The following is a 15,984-nucleotide window of genomic DNA, read 5'->3' as shown; positions in this document are numbered from 1 at the left end:
ACCTTCTGTTTTCCCACGGCCCCTGGTTGAAGACTATGGTAAACGCAAGGCTCCCCAGAACACATGGTAGATGTGGTAGTGGTGCACTTAAGGTGTTTAGCCGTTAAATCCAATCAAATAACATAAATTTCATGTTGATGCACTGTGGGCAGTTACAGACTAAACTCCCCAGGTGATTGTATGAGACTCAACTGAAGTTTGATCATAATTAGAGCAAAAACATAGTGTAGTTATACGTACACGCTGGCTTGAGGGCAGAGAAGCAGATCCAGGTTGTTGAAGCAACTGTATCTGTCATCCTGCTTGGAGGTGGCTGCTCCTGTTGCCTGCTGCACTGCCAAATGCTGTTATCTGGGACCAGAAGACTATTTTTGAGGTACATGTTTTTTTGGTGTTAGCAAGTTTACAATCTGTGTAAAAATTGTAAGTTGGTGGCATATGTCACTTCCGTTAATGGTAAAGAGAAATAATTTCAGGCTCATTAAACTTGTATCAAGACATCATCAAGTTCTTTGATCAATTTATTCACTAATACTGAGAGCTTAGATTTAATTTACTATTCTCTATGCTAACACAGTTACGGCGATAAACTGCAGCCAGAAGGTCATAGTGCAGCTGTTTGAGCATTCATGCACCCAGCGTGGGGACTACTTTTACAAAGACATGAGTGGGTGAGCAGTAAGTGGACAAATTGAATGGTGGCCAAGGTCAGGGCTCAGATTTAGCCGGGCCCCTCTCGGCCAACAGCTGTTAAAATAAAAACGGACCAGTTGTGGTTTATTTTCACACTAAGCGGCACGTAAGAGAAGGTAGCTTGTTTGTGTGTGCACCATTGATCAGGGATGTTAATCTTCAGAGGATATGTAGAGAGGTCCTCCCAAGGACAGGACAACGAAAAGGCTTTATTGATTACTGGACTGTTGATCAATCGGTCCCAAGACAGATAACAAGATGTACAAGTCTTGAGTACCAAAAGGTATCTTGTAAAATAAGGATTGCACAGGGTTTTTTTGGGAGAGGGAAGGGGGGGTTCACCCATATTTGGAGCATACACATAAAATCCAAAGTCTGATTTGGTTTCTCTTAGTAAGTATATCTCCGTCACACACACACACGCACGCACACATGCACACACACACACACACACACACACACACACACACACACACACACAATGTGTGAAGTGGGAGATTGAACACAACATTCCCTATTCAATCCAGATCACTCGTCCATAACCGATTAGTAGACCCATACACGTCATTGATTAGAATTGCACGAGACCTTGTGAAATCAACGTGACGAATTTGGCTGCTTTGCTTTCAAGTCGTCCCTCATTGGAATGTTGTTTTCACACTGAATGTGCAGCAAGAAGGGCTGTGCTGAAGATTGTGTGTAGCGGAGAGGAGGGCGAAAGGGAAGCAACATAAAAACCAGTTGAACCGGCAAAAAAAAGAGCAGATATATGAAGGGAAAGAGTCCTCTGCATGTTGACAATAAATCCAAAGAAATAAATATGAGAAAAATAGGAGTTCTAAATCTCTATCTTTAAAGGATTCACTTTGGGGTCCACTTTTCACGCTCAGTATGGTCCTGAAAACTGCCTTTGGTTTTTAAGTTATGAGACCATTGAAGACAGTGCGGGACGATTAATCCACAAAAAGATTATCGTTGGAGACATTTTAAACTGATTTCATGTTGATATACGTGAGGACAAAAGGAGAAAGAAATAAATGTGTGCTGTTCTGTGACAACACTTCAGGTTCCCCATGTGTGCGTTCCTGCGCACCGCTCTCCATTGGCCCAAATTTCTGTCCATCATTCCAGCAACCACCCCACTCGAGCCTGATGGCTCTGATCTGAGCGCTGATTGGCTCTCCCATTAGTCCGCTGAAGGCCCCACTGGCCAATAGCCATCGAGGAGGATGGAACCTTTCCGGTGGATCAGTCTCTCGCGCCCACAGTGGTGGAATCGAACGTCCCCGAGCGCACACGCGGCGTAGAGGAGAGTACGGCGCACGAGTCTCTGGAAGGAAGATAACGGTTTCTTTTTTTGCCCCTCGCCACTCAAACAACAAGAACAAACCAAACCTGAATTTTTAGGGGGGGTTACAGCGTCTTCTCGTCTCAAGGAGGAGGGAAGCGAGGGATTGGAGCCGCAAGTTTTTTTTTTTTCTTTTTCGTTTTTTTTTTTCTTCTCCTTTTCCCAAAAGAGGATTCTGTGATTCACGGTGGTTTGTTCTCCGCTCTCGCTGCAAAGATGATGGTCGGAGAGGTCGAAGTGAAGGAGCGACCGAGGCCGAGTCCCGACTATTTGATGCAATTATTAAACGAGAAAAAGCTCATGACCAGTTTGCCAAATCTCTGCGGCATCTTCACACACCTGGAGAGGCTTCTCGATGAAGGTATGTGTACGTCTTGAGCGATGGGGGAAAGAGACGCAGGGGAGGGAAGGGGAGGAAGGAAGCGTGACCACGGCGCAGTCCGGACGGTGCCCCTGCTACACAGCGCTGGGAGACCCGTTCTCAGTTTATACGGCGACACCGACATTGCTCAATAACGGTTAAAACTTCCCACAGTCCTAAACAGTGAACCGAATGTCCAGGAGACGACAACGAGAGGTGGATTTGAGAGTTGTGTTGCTAACATCGGGCTTCCACTGAGTTTGTTGCTCCACTCTCGACTTTTGCGTCGACGAGACGAAAACTTTCTCTCACGCAGTTATACAAAAAAAAGAACAACCCGCCTTATCTCCAACGTGTTGACACAAACCTACCACGGAGTGGTTTTGAATCCACCCTTTAGGTTCATTAGACGGGTGTCTCCTGTAATTGAGACGGAGGATGTGGAGGTCTGATTCCACATGTTCCAACGGCGATTTAGCTTGTGTTAGCCACATTTTTAAGCTAGCGAGCCCGAGTGTCTGCATTCCGTTGAACTCTCCGGGAACCAGAAATGGTCACGTTAACTTAGCTTACGTCTTCAAATACTGAGTCGATAACTGTGTACCAAGACTAACCGTGAAGAAGCGTTAACACATGTTGACTTTCTAAGCTTTCTTTCTTTCTTTTTGCTCAGGAGGGGTTGTGTTAGTTGTTGCCCAGCGGCCGAGCTTAAACGCACAGAGGAATGTGTGTCTGCTTGTTGCCCAAACAATGGCCAGTTAGTTGCTACTGGGAGGGTGACGAGAGCATGCAGAGTATTTCAACTTTTTTAGTTTTTATTAAGAGAAGCACCATTTTGTTCGTCTCACTATATACTATTTGGTCACTACGCGAGGAGGAGGGTGTTTTATGCCCATGCTGCTGCTGCAGTCGTCGTGTTTTTCACCAAAAAATGTGCGTCGCCTTTTTGTCGGCAGCGCCGTCCAGACAGGATTTGTCTGTCTACGGGTGTGTTTTTTTAACGCTTTGTCACAGATTTTTGTTGTTGTGTGGCACAAGCAGCGGCGCTGTTAACCGAGGCTTATTCGCCGTTTATGTGGATAGTATCAATAACATAAGCTGGTGTAAGCGGAAGGTTGGACCTCTGCTTTATGTAACTGAGCTGGGGACACTAGAGAGCGCCACAGCCCCCTCGCAGACTGTCCCCGTGCCGCGTGGAGTGTCGGACTGGACACCATGACACTCTCATGCATGAAGATAAAAGGCATGCAGAGCACTTCACTGGATAAACCAGTGGCGTCTTTACGTAAAGAGCAGTGCATCCGCCAGTTTCGGTTGCATGCCCAAATGCGTAGGCTCCGGAGTATGTAGTTGCTAAACCGGTTGGAAAAGATTGTCTCGCTTCCTTGATGGGTGATAAACGAGAGACTTAAACACGTTAAGTTGTCTGTATCCACACCATTTTACTATTCTAGTGGTGCAAACATACACTTTAAATATTTCTACTCAAATTAAGTTTTAAAAGTGTAAATTCACACTAGTCTGCCTAAAGAATGTCACTGACACTATGAGTTATTGGAGAGATAATATATTCCCCTTCAAATGAAAAAGAATATCACTCCAGTTTCAAGCTGATGCCTCCAGGCAAGCAGTTAAGTAATAAATAACTATGTTTTGAAAAACGAGAGATACATTTCCTGAAGTGTGGCAATTACATTGTCCACATCTTTGCAACCAGATTTGTGTCATTAAAAGCACGAAATTTCATAACTATCCACACCCTGTTAACACCTTACCAAAGAGGAATACTGTAATACCGGGGAAAAAAAAAAATTGCTTTATTGGCCTCCATTGGGAAGTTGTGTGTCTGTGTGTGTGTTGAAGTTTTCCTTTAGGGGAGTCAGGAAGCAGGCGTATTTTCTTTTTCATAAGATCCCCTTTGGCATTTCCCAGCCCCCATAGTCACACTACCTAAAAAAATCTCCGAACAGTAAAGAAAAGGGATCACGCACACACTCTATGTACCTTTCGTTTACTCAGCCATGGGCGTGCTGTGTAAGCTGAAAGCAAGAAACCATGTTTTCTTCTTCTGTGTGGTCAGCAGTGATTTAAAATATCTATATCTATAGATGTGTGTGTACACTCCCTGGCTTATATATTTGTGGAGCAAATTAACAAAAAATTCTGTTTCTACTCCAGATATGCCAATAGTGTCGCAGTAATATGAGACAGGGATTTTTTAGGTTTGTGTTTTTTAAACGGACTGTTATCTTAAATCCCTAAACATAGTTCTATCACATTGAAAATGTTAAAGACTGTTTCTCTGATCTCCTAGACTGTTTCTAACTCAGCTGAGGTATTTTGTACCAGGCCAAAAGCCACCTTTTTTTGAGTTTTGTCTGTGTTTCTTGCTCACATAAACAAAGCTGTGCGCCAACTGTCGGACTAAAAAGTGGGAAAGGAAATACATTTACTCTGTTGAGATGTGTGCTGAATGTCGTATAAGGAGACTAAGTGCTTGAATGAAATTTAACATGTAGGTAGAATGTAAATACAACTGTCGGCTTACTCATTTTGAACATTGGGGATTTACGGTTAAATATTTTTAATTTGCTTCATTTGTAAAAAATAAATTAAAGGCAACTTTTTTGTCTGCAATTAAATGACGTAACTGATTTGCTTGTCATTTTTTTCCTACAAGAAAAGGCTTTTCCAATTTGATGTATTGCATCATATGATGTTGTGACTTTGGAAAAATGGGTTTCTTAGGGGTTTAGAAATCAATCTGTAATGCTGGACTGGTCCGACGTGTCACTGCCACACTCGGCAGATAAACGGTCCCCCTCCTTGTGCGTAAGAAATCATGACTGGGACACTCACAACTTCCCAGCCCTTCTTACAAAACCACACAAATCTAAGGTTTACAAGCGTTTCCACAGCACCCGCCTAAACTTTATCCTACCGCCAAAAATTGTGTGTGTGTGTGATGAAAGCCACCCCAGAGCAGAGGAGGCCTGTCTGGTTCCCGTTAGGGGCGGTTTGGTTTGCTTTCCCCTTTGAACAGAGCTACGACTCTGAGGCGATATTCGGGGCCAGCCTTCTCCCACTCCCTGTTCTGGACTGGTGAAAACTGACCCCACCCAGGAAAAAAAAAAAAACACAATCCAGTCTGTGTGATTTATATTACTCTAAAATAACAGAAGAAACTGTGACTAGTGCTCAAATTAACTTTCTTTCCCAGTGGATTTGTACTTTTAGTAGAAAGCTCCAAAAAGAAGCTCAGGATAGTTTTATTTATGTTTGTGATAAACATACAATTATGGGCTGTCCTAACTCGTCAACAAGGCAGCGACTCTGGTATGAAGTTTTGATGTGTTGTTTTATAAAATTACAGTAATAGCCCGTCTTTTCTGAGTAAGTATTATTTCATGGGCATGAATGCCATTGAACATCTTAAATGCCCTCCATTTGTCAGACATTATTGGGCCTAATGAGAGCAAAAAGATCTCGCGAAGCTTCAAACCCTTTCTCAAATTGTCCATCTCTCAAGAGTATACCCTTTCGACAGCTGCACATGTCTCCCTCGCCCCCCTTCGTTTTGTGCATGTCTACACAGCTGTTTCCCCGGCAGAAGAAAGCTGACACCACCCTTGTGCGAGACGACTGCTTCCACCCTGCTTTAGTGGCGTGAGTGCATCATGGACACCCTTGTTAAGTTCCCAATATGTGTAGTCCCTCAAGGTCACTCTGGCTGATTGACAGGGCCCTTTTGAAATCCCCTTGCGTTGCAGTTGTTCATCTCCCTGAGGTGACACCTGCTATGGAGTTTTTTTTTTTAACTTCTCTTTACGATCTGCCAGCCAACAAGCTGCTTCAAATTGCTATATTTTCTCTTGGCAGGAGGAGACAGCCCATATAACATCTAGAGATGCAGCCTAGTAGTGAAGTGCAGGCGCTGTTGTAAGTTAGTGGAGCATGGGAGAAAGTGAAGTTTTTTTTTTGTTTTTTTTTGTCACGCAGTGTTTCGAGTGTTTCTATGGAGAACTTTGTATTTATTGAAAAGTATTTATTCCAAGCTCCCCTTAGCTTTCCTTAAAGGCTCTTTGTTTGTATAATAGTTGAAATGGCCCGTTGTTCCGTTGCACGCAGTGTTGCCGAGCCACATGGTGCATTGTACCATTTGTTCCTGGCTGCAGCACCCCCATTTGCATACAGTTTTGTATCCGCTTGTTTTGCTCCGTGTGTGCCTTGATTTAACAGGACCTTCCCGGGAGAGCTGTCAGCGTTTGGAGGACAAACTGTCTGCTGTCCACTGTGGTGCCTGCCTGTGTAGGGAACTGTTCCTTTGGGAACCGCTATTTAGAGAACAGATTTTGATAAATGAGAGAATGCTAGAAGTCTGTGATTGGTTTTCCACCTGATGTCCCATATTTCAGTCAATCTAGTTCATTTTATTCTGTATCTGTAGCACTGTTCTTGCCCACTGTAGGTTAACCCTTGGCATTTCTTGGCTCAGGGCTAGACCTCAATTAACCTCTGACATGCAATCAATGTATCAGCTAACAAGACTGAATATCGCTTGTAAAATAAGAAACCGTTTAGAACCGTGAGAGATGGAAGAGCGAAATTAGGGTGTTATGCCAGGACTGTTGTCGCATGCTGAAACGTGTTATAACCCCAACCCCCTTTCTTCTCCCCGCATTCTCTCCCAAAGCACCACTTATAAGCTGGAATTTAATTAACCAAGAGCCATTCTGTGAGCTGGTTTACTGAGCTGTCGCCACCAGTGAGAAAGCAGAATTGGAGCCTTTGTGCTGTCTTTCTGTGTCTGGCTCTCATTTGCACTCATGTGATCCTTCTTTCTCAGTCTCCTCCCTGGTAATAAATTAGGTGGTGGTATAAGTCTGACAGGGTGCTGTGTAGGGGTTGTGGCACGACCCAGTGTTGCCTTTCCTGTCGTCCTTCTGACATGTCTCTGCCTTGCAGCCCTCCTGTCCAGAAGCCCCACCACAGTGCCTGTGTGAGCTTCAGTTCATGTTCTAGTTCCAACCTCAGACCCAGCTTGCTCCCCTGGCCCCACTCAAGCCCCAGCAATGCCACCCCCCAGAGGGTGCTGTAAGATAAAGTCGTCCAGCGACAGTTCCAGCTCTTATCTCAGGCCTCAATCCCGTGAGTGCTGGGCCTTCTTATCACCGCTGCCTCTGCCTGGCCTCCCGTCTCCGTGCCCTACCCTCGCTGACTATCTGGCTTGCTGTCGCCAAAACTATGTGTTTTTCCTTCTATTACTGCCGGCTGTGAGACATCACATTTCTAGAGGCAGTTTCTCTTTTTTTTCAGTTCTTGGATCCTTAAAACAGATTAATCGCAATAAAATTGACGAACCAGGCAACTAGATGCACTGTGTGTGTGTGTGTGTGTGTGTGTGTGTGTGTGTGTGTGTGTGTGTGTGTGTGTGTGTGTGTGTGTGTGTGTGTGTGTGTGTGTGTGTGTGTGAGATAACGAGCAGTGTTAAAGAGGAAGGTGAATTAGGGGATGTTGTAATAATTATGTCACAACAGTTTCCTAACACAGACTTGTTCATAAAATGTGGTTGTTTATTCCCTTTTCTAAAACCATGGCGCCTCCCATTGCCCTTGACCCAAGTTATGTCAGCTTGTACAATTTCTGTGTCTCATGCAAAAACATCTGACAGGAAGTAACACCCATTTCAGATAGGAATAGACGACAGAATCAGCGGTTTGTTTTTCCTTCAGACAGACAGGGATAAGGAGGGGTGGGGAGATGTTTTCTGGCTGTTGTAAAAAAAGAAGCCCATTCTTGTGCTCTCTCCCGTAGAGGGTTGGTTTGTCAGCTTTCTTTTGATTTAATTTAAACCATGATTTTTAACTACTGTCCCTCCTCCACATTTGTGTGGATATGCAGCATGCAAAATATTTCTCAGAAGTATGGGCCCCACCCTGTTGCATTCTTTGAGTGCTTTGAATAGCTCTCCCACCCCTTCTCACTCACAGTTCCCCTTATTTTCTTCCTCTCTCTCTTTTTCTCAATTTTTAAGCCTCTGCACAGTCACAACAGATCTAAAGTCTAACAATTATTTTTTTCAGGGATCATGCCAGCAACATTTGTCATATTTCCCCATTTCCTTCCCCAGTTTTATCAGGAAAATGAGCTGAATGCTCACTTTGTTCCTCTCCTTGAGTCGCCCACCCTTCTGCATTCATTTTCTCTCCTTTCAGAGGCGGAATGGCAAGCGAACGTTGGCAGCCGGCTCAGGAATGTTACCGGGAGCACAGTCAGAGCACTTAACCTCCAGCCTGGTGTTTGTTTTCCCCACACACTCGTAGTGTGTTTTTGCTCAGCTAAATGTGAATACCATCCAGAGTGAGGCATAGGAACGTCTACTTGCTTTAAATATCTAGAAATGTTGAATCCATAATTTGACTGTTATTTGATCATTTTTGTTTCACCACTGGCACTTGCAACCCTCATTCCACTTGTTTGAAACTATCAAAGTTCCCATATGTTTTCCTAAACCTTTTTATTTTGTGACATAGTCAGGTCTTTGTTCATTTTCTCCTCATCCATGTCCAAACTCTCTAGTCAAAGAGGTTTTCTAGCCTCATCCTCTTTATAACACCCCAGTGGCTCAGTCTGCCGGGGGTTGCAGCCTTTACCTTGGTTTAGTTGCCGGCTGGCCGATAAATCAAAGATGAATAATTTACCTGTCCCTCAGCAGCCCGTGTTGTTTCTGTGAGGCTTGGCAAGAGCAGGCAGCGCTGCCATAACCTTCCCATAGGGCCACAGAAACTGAGGTGGCAAGAGGTAGAGAGATCCTTTGTAGCTTTCTGCCATCAAATATGAATCACTGGGAGCTCCGGTCTTAACCCGACTCAGCTGCTTCCCTGACTCTCACCAGCTTCAACACATTTTTTTGTCTTTAGATGTCAAAGTCCATGTCATACTACTTCACATTCCTGTTGCTCTTTTCTACTCTCGATATTCTGCCAAACATGGGTTTCACTGCCATTTTTCAGTGCAACCATTTATCAAAAGCTAATACATAATATTTCCACCACAATTACCCTTTTTACACAAGAATTCTTCAAATGGTGTAATACTAGAAATATAATATTTTGTTCAGAAATACTGGATATAAACAGAAAAAGCTCTGCTTGATTCAAATGTTTATGTCAACATCATAAATAAAGGTTAAAACTAATCTGTACAGACCTTCTTTTTTTTTAATCCACTACCTTCTTTACCTTCTGAGCTAAACAATAGCTTGAACTCTCTCTTTCTGACAAAGTTGCACATACTGGCTGCTTTGCCTAACAAGAACTACATGTGTTGCACATGTTGTATTTTGCACTGGCGGTCTGCCCTTCAGTTTTGTGCTGTAGTGTAAAACATGATTTGCCGAGCATAATATATGCCCACGTGCTACGCATTCAACCCGAACTGATTGTAGCAGTGCATGAATAAAGTCAGAGTTGCACAACTGCAAGTAAAAGTTTTGTGATTGTTCTGTTTGTTCAGTGTACGTCGCTGTTTTTTCTGTTTATGGTGAGGCTTAAGTCTGTCTCCCCTTATCAGTTCAGTAGTTGGGAAGAGATTACAGAACAGAAACAATGGTTGATTATGTATGATTAGACTTTAATTGGTGAAACAAAAGTCCCTCTCTGGCACTGTGTGTGGCATAGGAAAGACTGGCATAAAGAATGTGCTGTGTATATGAAAGGGTTAGTGAGCATGAGCCTCGTCCCTGCTCAGTTGATTGATTGTTTTCGCTGAAAGGAAAAAGGCGTAGAAGGCTGCCGAGAGGGGAGGATGGTGAATGTGATAAAGAACAGTGGGGGGAGACAGAGGATTCCTATGTGCTGTGAATGAGGTCATTTGGTTAGTTATGAGGAAGGTCACTGACCCCTCCCTCAGCTCCACACTCCACCCCTCTGTCTCTCCATTCCTCCCCCTCACCTAATGATGCACAATGGCTTTTTGTGCTTTAATGGGCCAGACACACACACTGGGTCAATCCTACCAGTTCACATAGAAGTGTGTATACAAGTGCTGTCTGTAAAATGAGCCTGATACATTGCAATGCATTTTTAAATATTGCATTTATCACTTTGTTATCTTAGCTGCGTGCAGAGTGCCAAATGGCTCGTTATAACCATGTCCTTTTGAATCAAGCACCAGGCAATTTTCTCACAATTCCCTAAATCCTGCCCTATATGCTAAACACCCTAATTACCCATTACTTGACATTTTACCCCTGATCTCGACCATGACCTAATTACTGGGGATTGAATTTGGATTGCACCTCCGACCTGAGAAGCTTTTAATATACTGTTGTAGCTAGCACACAGTTACATAGCTCACATATAGTAAATTGTCTCCTGAAGTTATTTGTGTGCAAAGACATTCCTGCTGCCATCTTTGACAGGTCACAAAACCAAGGCTGTGTCTACTACCGCGCACTTCGAGCACTGACTTTCAGTGCTAAGTGCGCCACACTGACAAAACCAGCAGAATTCAGTGCACTGAAAGTACCCGGATGGCGCACTGCAAACAGTCAAAAAATGTAGTGTAAAGCGATGGACACTACTCGCACTGAACGGGCACCATCTTGGCTACGTAGCAGAAGAGGAGGAGCCATTTCACCAGCTTTTTATTAATTTATTTATATCCTCCTGCCGCGATTGTGGAGGTGCCGCAGTTTCCACATAGGTTGGAGAAAGGGGAACACAAGGGACAAAAATAAGGTAAGAAGTGCGTTCATTTTGTCAGTTTTAGTTTCGCGGGCATCGCAAGCAGATTTGCGGACGTCACTTCCGGCTTAATTTTCGCGGGTGCCGCGAACAGATTTGCATCCGTCACTTCCGCCACAGTGTTCCATTTGATACAGCGCTTATCAGCGACACAGTGCACTACATATGTTAGTGCACTGTGTTATAGTGCATTGTATTGCGGTGTACTTCGTAAAGTTTTCGGTAGTAGACACGGCCTAACTTAACTACTAACTTTCTGGCTACCTTGTAAATGCAACTTAAGCACCCTTAGGACTTAACTTTAGCCTTTCCGGCTTTGTGTCATTACATGTTGCCCACAAACAACTTCTGAGGTGTTGCTTTGTTGTCATATTGGATAAGATTACAGCTGCTCCGGTCTGTCTGGTGTGTATTTTCTCGCGGGAGGTGTCAGAACACACTCTGTGACGCAGAGAACCGTGAATTAAGAAATGAGTGATTTGACTAAAATTGCTATTGCAGTTTTGGATTAGATATATGTGGGTGATTTCCTACAGTGTGTCTGTAAAATAATTTATTGTGATTCTTAGTGGTCCTTTAGTGGTTAAAGGCAGCGAGAGATGGACGATGTGTAGATGCACAAGGCAGGGGAGACAGGTGTGGGAATGAGGAAGGTGCCAAAGCACCAGCTGCTGTTGACACCTTCAGGTGAAGAATAGTCTGCCAGGAGATGGACTTGTCTCTCTCTGTCCCCTCTAATCCCTCTCTTTCCTTCCCTGTTCCACCCTTCCTCTCTTCTCCCCTTTGCCTTCTTCGAGAGTATTTGTCTGACATGTGTTTTGGCTGTTTGTGATGGAATCTCTTCCTGCAATCGTATTTTTATTGAACATCTGACACTTTTGATGAACCAGGCCTTGGTTCTATCTCTGCTCCTCCTCCCTCATCACCATATATACAATCGTATTCTCTGTCCACACACACAAACGCACACAAACACACACACAGACACACAGTTTGCATTCTTATTGTTATCGCTGCCTTTATGTCTTAACCATGTACATGCATCCACCTCCTCTGTTTATTTTATGTGGCCTTCTATCATTGTCATAGTGTTTCCACAGGAGAAAATCTGTATCCGTTTTCCCAAGGGAATGACTCATTTTCCCTGGCTTTGTCTTTTAACTATTTATTTTAGCAGAGTGACTCTACTGCTGTTCTCTTTTGTCATCTCCTGTTTTTCCAGATTTTTCTTCTCCCGCTCAATTCTTACATTTGTTTTCTCTATTGCAGCTTTCCTCTATACTTGTATGTGAAGCAAAAATCCAGCCTTAGGGCTACATTGCCTCTTTCATGTGAGGACCAGTGGTGACATTAAAGGCCTGCTACGTGGTCTGTCTGTTTGCATCAGCGTAGCTCTCACTGTCTACGCTCAGGACCATAGTATTTGCTTGACTCCACTCAATCACTCCGAGGCTCAAACACTGGTTGGTAGAGAACAACATGCCTGCACCTAATGGCTGTAATTTTGCACACTTGTATGCTCTTGCAGATTTGTAAAGTCCTCATAAAAAAGCGCATTGAGGCAATGAGACAGATCAATGTTCAAAGGCTTAAGAGTACTGGAAGCTTGGTTAATGACAGTTGAGTCTTTTTTGCTCATCCCTTTATGATTCTCTGACGCAGTGGTTAATGACCCTCCAATGTCTGTGTTTTTTAATGCTATAAATGGTACGTTCAACATGATTCGTCAGACAAAGAAAATCAACTGAAAGATCTCCAGGATCAGACAACCAGACCAAAACACACAGCCAAAGAGCAGCTCCTCTGATGATCTGCAGACAGAAGGGAGAAGGTCAGGGGAGCCTTGTATTCTTTTTTTCCTTGTCTTTCCTTTTAAGACAAGCAAACTTAATACATCAAAGTGTATCAGACATCGAGAGTTTCTGTGTCTCTAACCAGTGCCAGGCCTGCTTGTTCTTCATAGAGAAGCAGCTGTACACGTTTAACTTACAGCTACCAACACTTGCACACAATCCATCCATGTTTACAATTCAAGTTCAGGCAAAGGACCATGAGCATCCATCAATATATTTAACACAATACTTGTGAGTCTAATGTGTATTGTACAAGAGTAGGCGTTTGAATTGATTCGATTCAGATCCTGAAAAAATGTTAGGTTAGGTTACAAATACAATGAAGAGCCGGCACAAAGACACAACGGCTGTGGTGTGATTCTGTGCATCGTCACGCCCAGAGACAGAGACTGGCTGTTGGATTTAAACTTAAGATGCTAGATACAAGCCCCGGCAGGCCCGGTGACTGGGGATAAAACAACAGCTGACACGCATGCATACACTTTGTGATGTAACCTGTTTGTCTTCCTGTTTTTATAATTCATGTCTTTTCTGCATAGAGCATTCAAGCCCTGCTTAAATTCTGCATTGTATTACGTGCATCACTGTCGACTGTAATCACAACTGCAAAATTACTTGATGATACAGTAAATAATTTGCACTGGCAACTAAAACCCACCCAAAAAATGGTGTACCTAATAATAAGCTTGCAATGAGCGAGTATGTATCAAAAAAGAAAAGATGGCATTAAACTGTCGTCATTAGTGTTTATTTTTTAATTATTAAAATGGGCCACTGCATGTGACACAAACATATAGTGGAATGCATAAAGGTGGGAGTTATTGCAGGGCTGTTGTATTTGATTGCGTGGGATTATAACTATTTTTGAAAATTTTCTTAAAAAATAATACTTGATAGCTCTTTTTGTATTTTAGTAGCTACACATCACTATATTTAAATTAATGTCCATTATTGACATAGCTTCTTCTTTTTCTAGCTTTTGGTTAGCCCCTAGACTCTTGTAGGGGGCCTTTTTAATAGAGATTGGCGATTAAGTGGTTTAGTCGATAGATGTCAACGCAGCTTTCCTTCCACATGTCGTACTAAATCAGAGGAATCCACCGTGTGCCCTGAATGGAGCTCCAGCTGCCAGGGACGGGAAATAACAACAATCATAATTAAAAACAATACTGAAAATGTATTTATGTCTTATCGAAATGAAGTGACCTCTTTCCTGATAAAGAGAGATAATTAGGTCACCCCCGAACCTACCAAAAACACATTTAATAGATTTTCAGTTTGTTGACATTCTCGGTAGCAAACTTATGACAGGCTCCTGCTGCTTCCATTTGTTCCTTGCCAAAAAATGCCACACAGTTGATGTAAGGATTTACCAAAGGTGTACACTTAAAATGCAGCCTCAGTCTTAATCTATTTCTATTTTGCCATTTAGACAGCGTTTAACTGATGGAAATAACCAACTGAAGCTTACATCTCTTACTTCGTTCCCTTAACATTAACCAATTTGTGCTCTGTCAGTTGACTATAGTCTTACTATAAGCACTGTTCTTTTCTATGGATTTAGGCCATGATCATTTTGGAAGCATAATATATTATCTCTTTGGACAAAGATAGGTTTTTGATTATACAGACAAAATATATTTTTTCCTCATAAGTTAAGAGTGCTGTGGTCTCCTTAGCTAAAGGGGTGGGACAGGAAGTACTGAGACTGTTATCTTTTCTCGTCACATTGACTGTCAGAACCTTTCCTTCCAACCTCTTCCTGTCTTGTTTCCTCTTCTGACAGCTGGACCTTTCCTGCCATTGTTGCATGAGGAAAGGGTCAGCTGTGTGCAGTGGTAGACACACTTAATTAAGATGTGTTTAATAGATGAATAACATTCTGCATTTTTAGATCATCGTAATATTAGTCGACAGTCTTGTCTAACTCTTCAGTCCTCTTGTGAGGCATAGCCTTTTCCTCAAATCCTAACAAACGTCAATCTTTTTGGGCGTCTCCGGACAGTGGGCAAAAGACGGGGGTGGGACCCTTTTTCACGAGCGAGAGGACATGGTTCCTGGTCAATGCAAAATGGGGCCAAGGGCTGTTCACAGACATACATCCCACCAACATGCATCCTGACTCTTCATCCTGTTATTCTTCCCATTCCCTGTCTCGCTTTTTCACTGTGTGTGTGTGTGTGTGTGAGTGAGAGAGTCCAAGTGTTGATGCCCGAGGCCTTAGTGGATAAAACATTTGTGTTCCTAGATACCTAAGTTGCACGCGTACATCCCCGAAACACTAAAAGTAGAGGCAAATGGGTTAAAGCAAAGTGAGAGAGGGATTCTTGAGCAGCATTGTGCAGCACGGCTCAGGCCTTGCTTTTGTTTGTCTGCCTGATTTTACTGGCAGGTAAAGTCTGTGAAATGAGATCCCATGAGATGCAGAAAAAACAACAATCTGCTTGGCTGTTTGTGCACATGCTTTTTTAATGCTTTGAGTGTGTCTGTCAGTTTGTGTTCATACTAATTAATTCACTGGTTTTGACTGCTTCTGTAGGCATTGTTTTTAGTATGAATGGAATATAGTATATATCATGACGATAAAGGGTGGGATTTCTCCTTGTATTGGAGCTTTCAGAGGCAGGCTATTTCCTTTTCAACCAAGTATATCCCCTCAAATTTGTGAAACCATTTTCAGCTCATGAGGCTTCTCTCTTAAAGCCAGCCTGTTAAGTGACTATTGCTGTGACTTCCAATTTAACGCTACATATCGCTCTCCCTTTTAGATGGCACAAGCAGCAGTAAAATAGCCTTTCTTTGCTTGGTATTTTAGAGGGAGCCTGAGTTTGCATTTGTGTGTATTAGGATGGCTGTTTCAGCTGAGCTAGGGTGTTGGGCTACTTAAAAAGGTGAACTGAGGAGAGAGGAGGTATTAGCACAGAACTCTAATTTGTGCTGCGCCGGACTAGAATATTTCTGCAATCGTTGATAAATTAGCGA

At 43.1% G+C, this 15,984-nt stretch overlaps 1 protein-coding gene across 7 annotated transcripts in view; it reads left to right on the top strand.

The window, feature by feature from the left end:
• The first annotated feature begins 1,969 nt into the window (after window positions 1-1,969).
• qkia (QKI, KH domain containing, RNA binding a) overlaps window positions 1,970-15,984 on the top strand; it is a 65,212-nt gene continuing 51,197 nt past the window's right edge. For all 7 annotated transcript variants that reach the window (XM_068580060.1, XM_068580055.1, XM_068580056.1 and 4 more), the window contains exon 1: window positions 1,970-2,402. In XM_068580060.1, the coding sequence (XP_068436161.1) occupies window positions 2,258-2,402 (145 nt within the window). In that variant the 5' untranslated portion in view covers window positions 1,970-2,257. The remainder of the gene's footprint in view (window positions 2,403-15,984) is intronic.

The sequence above is a fragment of the Clinocottus analis genome, unplaced genomic scaffold, assembly GCF_023055335.1.
Source record: "Clinocottus analis isolate CAN_PGR_092001 unplaced genomic scaffold, fCliAna1.0.p SCAF_17, whole genome shotgun sequence".
NCBI classification, from domain to species: Eukaryota; Metazoa; Chordata; class Actinopteri; order Perciformes; family Cottidae; genus Clinocottus; species Clinocottus analis.
This window is presented reverse-complemented; position numbering and strand designations above follow the sequence as displayed.